This window comes from Stegodyphus dumicola, chromosome X2 (assembly GCF_044657685.1).
Source record: "Stegodyphus dumicola isolate Sdum_Otavi_A_Nest chromosome X2, ASM4465768v1".
Taxonomy (NCBI): domain Eukaryota; kingdom Metazoa; phylum Arthropoda; class Arachnida; order Araneae; family Eresidae; genus Stegodyphus; species Stegodyphus dumicola.
The window spans coordinates 51,951,707-51,959,363 of record NC_140781.1 but is presented as its reverse complement, the minus strand read 5'-3'; the positions used below and the strand labels follow the sequence as shown (position 1 = coordinate 51,959,363).

Here is a 7,657-nt window from a genome sequence, read left to right as displayed (position 1 = left end):
AGCTTATGGAAACTTAAACGCGGTCAAGCGGTTAAGTTGCTGAATACTGGTTGTTAGATCTGGGTTCGAATCCTAGGAAAGCAGCTTTTCATGTTTACGAGTTAGTTTTCCTTAAGAAGCCCTTTACGAAGGCACCCCTTCTCTTAGGCAGACAACTTCCGGGCGCTTTGTTATAATCAAGTAAACCAAACCAAATTAAAGAAACTTATTCGCTCTACTCTCTAAATTGCGCTCCAAATAAATCATACGTAGGAGCTTTTCGTATTCATAACCTAAAATGTATCAAAACGGAAAGTTAAATAAACGTAATTACTTAACTTGGTTACCAAGAATTCAATTTTTAATTTATCCCTAGTTTCCAAAAATCTGAGCATGAATAATCGTGTAATAAAGCATAGACTGATAACTTTGAAATTCAGAGAATAACTTGGATGACCTTCGACCACTAGCAGCCGAGAGGTAAAAATCGTTGAATATTGGTAGTTCGACTGGCGTTCAAACTATGGCGGATGTGCTGCTTACCAGGAAATTTTCGTGGTTTTCTCCATGTGTAACATAAATACGAGTCAGTTTCTATTAGACGTATGAAATAATTTTTGTATCAACTCCCCGCTATAAACAGTACTCCAAGAAGGCAACCATATCCCCGTCGGCAGATAATTTTCTGATACTTTGCTATAACCTAAATAATCTGATTTGATGATTATGCTAATCTACTCTCATACTGAAGCCTGTGATGCTTTAATTAATGTTTTATTTATCTTAAACTGTGTTAACTGCTTTAAATTAACCAAATCAGGATTTTTTCTGTTAGATTTCCTTTTTTAAATTTTTGACATCCTTTTAGAAGCTTAGTAGTAAGCGCGGGTACTCGTGCAGTCAAAGGATGCCTCCATGACGTAATAGAACAATGGGTGACGCAACTGGGGCGTGGCCTCCGTCATCTTGGATTTCCCCGGAAGTGTCGTCACAGAAAAGGGGCGTGGTCTCCGCCATCTTGAATCACGTGGCAACCGGAAGTGACGTAGAGGGAAGGAATGACGTAGACGGAATGACATCTTCAAAGTTTCGTTTTTTATGGTGTGGCAACGATCTTTTCAAAGTTTTTATTTTTTGTGGCAACGACACTATTTTTTATGTTTGTGGCAACGAGCTCTTAACCACGTGTTTGGAATGACATCATCCATTTCTTGTTGGGGCATGTTATTTTACAAAATGGCGTCTGCCGTATCACACCTTTGTATGCCTCCGCTTTAGGTGTAGGGATACTTTTCTGTGGACCAATCAGATTCTTTGAAATATGACCTCACCGTCTCTTAACCAATCATCGTTCAGATGAAATAAAGAGTTCCTACCCGATATAAGGTTATCCCGAGCAACGTTCCGCATTTCTTTCCTGCCTGTTGCCCAGAGTGTACGTACCTGCTCTTGCTTAGACAATCCTTCTTCACTGCTTCGAATGGATCAGCCACAAAACAACAAAGAAGTAAGTAACTTTTTGAAAATGTACTGTTTTTAGAATTTTAATCTTTAAAAATAGTTGAATTTGCATTATGTGCTTAATTTGTCTTTACTTTTTCCAGATGGAAAACTTGTTTGAGAAAAAAACTATGCCTTTGAACGATAAAGTGTTGAACCATGAAGACCGCACCCAAGATGTTTCCAGAGAATCAGCTAGCTCTTGTGCCAAAAGAAAAGCAGAAGAAACATCCCATTTCGAGAAAAAAGTACGTATTTGCGAAAAGCTTATATATTAAAGTTTATATTGTATGTGACCCCATTTTTTATGTATTATATACTAACTGATTATATTTTTTTTTCAGCGCAAAGGACTCTTCACCGAAGATACTATTCCAGAGGAGCTGACTCACATGGGAAACAATGTCTTTGTGGGACCCAGCATTTACAAGGGAAAAGTGACTGTTCACATCCGAGAGTATGCCAAATATGGTAAAGCTTACTATCCGTCAAGACGAGGAGTGAACTTTGAGCCATGGTGTTTGAATATTCTCGCAACCAACATGACAGTAGAGGAACAAGACTTTCTGACACTAAATCTGGAGTTGCCCAAGAACTTTGTGGTCACGTATAAGAATTCCCTCTTTACTCTGAAACAACTTTCCGCTCAAGGAGATGAAAAAAGTAGCCTCAGCATTACAACTACGCAATGGAAAGAACTGATGATCCACTTTAGCCGTATCAGCAACATTGTCACCAATCTCGTTTATCAAAACACGAACTTTTGTGAAGCCTACGAAAGCATATCCGACGAACCTGTTAAGGAGGAAAATCTGCCCCAGTCCTTCGACATTTCTATGGGAAGAGCACGACTTCAAACCATTCTAAAGATGTCGCTTGAAGAGCTTCTTAACCAACAAGAAGAACTAAAATATCCCAAACGTATAGACTGTGAAGAACTTGTTCATAAAACAGAAACTGTGAATGCCATTGCTCTGAGATTCAATGCTGTTGACATCGCCAGACAATTTTACGGAAATATTTGGGGTGAAGAATCCTATTTAATGTTACTGAAACCTGCTCACTACATTACCAAGGACTTTTTAAAATCTGTTTGTTTAAACCATGTACTCGATGAAGTAAGAAACACATTTTATACTACCAATGGTGTCTTAGGTGTTGAATACTATGAATATTTGTAAATTAATTAGGATACTCAATAAATGTTATTTTATTTTACAATGGCCTTATTCTTTCAGACATTATTTAAAAGAATTAATCTGTAATGAACACTTACATAATTTTTAAATATACCTATTGATTTTTATAGAGTATAAATATGGTTGTTCTTAAACATATATATCATTGCTTGTTCAAACTTTGAGATGTTAAGTAACATTCATTTTTCTCTCTTGTTTTTTAGACCTATTTCTAGAATCTTAATATACGTGAAACTGTGGCATTATTTCCCTGTTCTAGTTAAACATATATAAATGAATATCAGTGTACGCTTAGATCATAACAACTGTTGCAATGAACGCAGCTCTGTCTCAAACCTATCGGGATCCACACGTCCGCGCAAGTTTCAGGGGTGTTGCTGCTTTGCATCGTGCTTTAAAAGGTCGCGTAAAAAGAAAAGACATTCAGAAATGGTTGCAAATGAAACAGAAATGAATACACGAAAGTACATTGATGTGATAGATAAATTGATATCCAGTTATAACCATACATGGCATCGTAGTATTAAGACAGAACCTGTATCCGTTAAGCTACAAAATCAAGAAAAAATTTGGAAAACGCTGTATGGTCAGCAACCAGTACAAAACCCTATTTCTTCAGATTTAAAGATTGGAGATACGGTACGCATCAGCCGAGAAAAAATGCTCTTTGAGAAAGGATAGGAACAAAAATGGACACGAGAAATTTTTACAATCTATAAAATTATTCGACGGATTCCTGTTGTCTATAAACTGAAAGATCTAGCAGGAGAAGTTATACAAGGAACGTTTTACAAACAAGAACTTCAAAAGGTTTCGGACTCTGGTTATTATCCCGTAAAAAAAGTTTTAAAAAAGAGGAAACGTCGCGGGAAAATAGAATATTTTGTGAAATTTCAGGGATACCCCGAAAGCTTCAATGCTTGGGTCGATGATGTGAGAAGAGTATAAAAGGCCCGTACATTCTGCTTATCTGTCATTTAAACGAAACATGTCTTTCTTTATCACACTGATCAGCGACAGCTCCATGCGTTTTTTCCAGACAACAAAATATCACAATTTACCACTCAGCTTCCTACTCCGATGGATTTAAATAGTCAGTGGGAGTTATCTCTTGTGGACTTTATTTACCCTCACACATGGTATAACGTCCGAATAGACAATAATTTATTTGGATTTGATTTGGGTGATGGAAAATTGGAAGGACGAAGAGTGCCTCCAGGATGTTATGAAACGATTCCAGATTTATTAAAAGCCATGAAAATACCTTCCCATAAAAATAAGATTGAATTCAGTTATCCTGTCACGAAAAAAGTGACCATTAAGACCGACGAAAACTGCAAAGTCATTCTTCACGAAGGATTAGCTGAGCTTCTAGGGTTCGAACCGGGTGTTTACAAAGGATTGGAGCAAAGTCCTTTTGTAGCCGATTCCAAAGTATCTTTTCCTGTCATGTATGTGTATTGCGATCTCGTAGAGCCTCAAATTGTGGGAGATGTACAAGCTCCGTTGTTAAAAATTGTCACCGTAGAAGGAAATGACGGAGACATCATAAATGCTCATTACCCTCGGCACATTTACTTGCTAGTTATCCGTCAACATTTTCAGACTATACATATTGACATAAGACTTCACTCTGGAGATTTAGTACCATTCGAAAGAGGCAAAGTATTTCTTGTGTTGCATTTTCGTCTGAGACAAATTCTATAAAAGAAGCCTTCATTTGCAAATTGATTTCATTTGGATTGTGTATGCAAGATTAGAAGCATCAAACATGCGGGTGCCTTATACGTGTTGCACGAAAAAGTTTGAAGATTATTGTTTAGCTCAAACTGGAAATGGATTACCTTACTATCAAGAAACCATTTTACAGAAAGGTTATGGTATTGGTAGATTTTTTCCAAAGCTGTTTCGCAGTGCTATGCCTTTTTTGACGAGTGGAGCCAAAACAGTTGGAAAAGAAGCTTTGCGGACTGGAACACAAATTGCAAACGACGTATTGTCGGGAGAAAATTTTAAAGTCTTCCTCAAAACCAGATCTAAAGAAGCTGGCAAAAAATTAGCGAGGAAAGCAGTTCAGAAAGCAGATGAGATGATTGGTCACGGAAGGTTTAAAAGGAATCGCAAAACCCCCAAACACTTCATTTCGTCTAAAGCCTGGAAGGTGCAACGACGTGATATTTTTGACTCGTAATGGCTTTTCTGTTAAAAGATTCTCCGGAATGCGCAAAATCCGAATTGGATTTATTTTCGTTACCTCCCACACAAACAGTTATCGAAAAAGGTCAGTGGGTTGAATTTCATCCATTAGCCAATGTATCGGAAGGAAGTCCTGTCGAGTTCAATGTTTCTGGAAGCGGAGACGACTACCTAGACTTATCACAGACACAACTCTACGTCAAAGTAAAAATTTTAAAAAATGATGGCAGGCCAATCACGGTTGAAAGTAAAGTGGGACCTGTCAATCTCTTTTTACATTTTATGTTTTCTAAAGTGGATATTAGCTTAAATGAAAGACTCGTTTCCACCAGTAATAACACGTATCCTTACAGAGCCATGATAGAAAAATTAGTGAATCATGGTTTTGATACGAAAACGTCTCAACTGTCATCAGAATTGTTTTTCAAAGATACAGCAGGACGTATGAACGTTTTTGATATTCAAGACACTCAGACGAATGAAGGATTCAACCAACGAGCAGAATTGTTTAAATTGAGTGCTACGGTCGATATGATTGGCCGATTGCACTTGGATATGTTTCATCAGGAAAGACTTTTGCTGAATATGGTGGATATGAAAATTAAACTCATACGCAGCAAACCTGAATTTTGCTTATTGGGCGAAGGTGAATTTAAAGTTTTACTCGAACAAGCTTCATTGTTTGTACGCAAAGTGAGAGTCAGTCCAGGTGTTGTGCTAGGACATGCCAAAAGCCTAGAAAAATCAACAGCCAAATATCCCATTAATAGAGTGCTCTGCAAAGCCTATTCCATTCCAACGGGAAATATGAGTTTTATTCAAGACAATATTTTCATAGGTCAAATGCCTAATCGTATTGTGTTGGCATGTGTCGATAATGATGCCTTTAACGGAAACTATAAAAAGTCTCCTTTTGAATTCAAGCATTATAATATGAACTTTATCGGCGTTTATGTGGACGGGCAACCGGTACCTCATAACCCTCTTCAGCCTAATTTTGACAAAAATTATTTCATACGAGCTTATCAGAATTTATTTATGAATGCAGACGACAGAGGACTTTACCTTTCCAGATCAGAATTTTCAAAAGGATATTCCTTATTTCGCTTCGATCTGTCACCTGACCTTTGTGATGGCTCTCATTTGAATCTGGTTCGACACAGAAACCTAAGATTAGAAATAAAATTTGGGACTCCCTTGTAATGTTGCGCGCTTCCAACCTGCACGCAACAATAGTGGTGACAGCTATGAACTGGATAATACACAAAGTCTTGAAAAGGGTCTCAATCCCTTTTTATTCAACTTTAGAAATTACAGATGCGTGCTCTTGACGCTCATAAACTACGCCGACCCGGCGGTAAAATAAAAATAAGCAACTAAAAATGAATAATAACAAGGGACTAACTACGAGGCTCTCTAAACGTAACTAACCTAACCGCGTTCTATAACACCGCTGATAATTCAGCAAACTTCTGAATATTACGTTGAAAGATTTAACTATCTACTGAGGCAAGCACACAGGCCGAAACGCGTGGTTCTTCAATTTCTAACTAGCCACCTCCACGCTCGTGAAGCAAGAAAGCACACTTTCGAACTCGTTTCCCTTCTATTTAACTCAGATTACTTCCGCTGACAATTTTGAATACTTTGCGCGTTCTACTAAAATTTACATACTCTGGCATTGGCAATTCCAGGGGAAAGTAAGGCTTGACAGGAAACATAGTTTAAACTTAAAATAAATGTTAGTTAAAATAAATATAAACCCTACATTTGCCGCTGCCAGACTTTGGTAAACTTAGAAGCAGGTCCTAGAAACGACCTGTTGAAAAGTTTCCACAATTCTAAACTAAAATTTAAGAGCCTCGTTTACATAAAAAAACTGTTTTCTCACAAAAGGTAGAATAAATTTCTATAGATCCTTATTTAACCCTCTCTTCTTACAGCAACCATTCCTGGACTTCAGCAATCAATCTGTTCTCTTCCTTCCAGCATCTGGAAGGAATAAGTATCAGTATCTTTCTAAATACATTATAATTTACACTTTCTTGACACTGAATAAGTTTTTGTTTTTGATCGATTTATTTTCCTTAGTTACTGCTTAATTCACATTCATTCAAGTATTCAAACATGAATTTAACTCTACCCTGGCTCTCCACCATGTGTGGTGTCAAACGGGAATATTCGTGTTTTAGTATTGCAACACTTCCCCTAACCATAATGATTTGTTAGAATTCACCGACAAAATAGACACACCTTACTCGACATTCTAAAACTCGATGAGCTATTTTAACATTCTTAAAATTCAAGTGTAGGTGGAGAACCCTACGAAACACATTCATTCTAAATTCCCCCTCATTCATCTTTAGACATGCAGGCTTTCACTCTAAAGCATGATTTTATCTACAGTTTAATACTTAAATTTGAATTCATTTCTTTTGAGCATTTACTTTTAGTATCTAAAATTTTATGCTTCTAGACTAAATTCTACTTTTACATAGCTTTCAAGTATTTACGTATATTTACAAAATTCTAATACATATGATTTTTACAATTTACCATAAAATGAATAAGAGAAAAATAAATTTTTACTTTACGCATTCTTCGCAAAGCAGCCGGCGCTGAAACTAAATTTCTTATTAATACAAGAATACGAAGTTATTTTTATCCTCGGCCAAATTTTGGCTTTAACATAACAGAATTAGTCTTTCGACCAACAGAAACTGCTTGTTCTTAGATTTTATACTTAAAGAAAATAATACTTTTGCCTTAGCTAAATAAAGTAA

The 7,657-nt window shown here is 36.7% G+C and overlaps 1 protein-coding gene across 1 annotated transcript; it reads left to right on the top strand.

Moving 5' to 3' along the window:
• The first annotated feature begins 1,459 nt into the window (after positions 1–1,459).
• On the top strand, positions 1,460–2,660 carry LOC146992750 (uncharacterized). Its single transcript, XM_085808793.1, has 3 exons — positions 1,460–1,486; positions 1,584–1,727; positions 1,824–2,660. The coding sequence occupies exons 1-3, from the start codon at positions 1,460–1,462 to the stop codon at positions 2,658–2,660; spliced, it is 1,008 nt and encodes a 335-aa protein (XP_085664919.1).
• Positions 2,661–7,657: the final 4,997 nt, after the last annotated feature.

What these genes read in the sequence shown, in the direction of transcription:
- LOC146992750 (XM_085808793.1), top strand. Translation starts at nt 1,460, where the DNA reads ATGGATCAGCCACAAAACAACAAAGAA. An exon ending in AGCCACAAAACAACAAAGAA is followed by an intron (nt 1,487 to 1,583) that starts GTAAGTAACTTT and finishes TACTTTTTCCAG; the next exon opens with ATGGAAAACTTGTTTGAGAA. An exon ending in CATCCCATTTCGAGAAAAAA is followed by an intron (nt 1,728 to 1,823) that starts GTACGTATTTGC and finishes TTTTTTTTTCAG; the next exon opens with CGCAAAGGACTCTTCACCGA.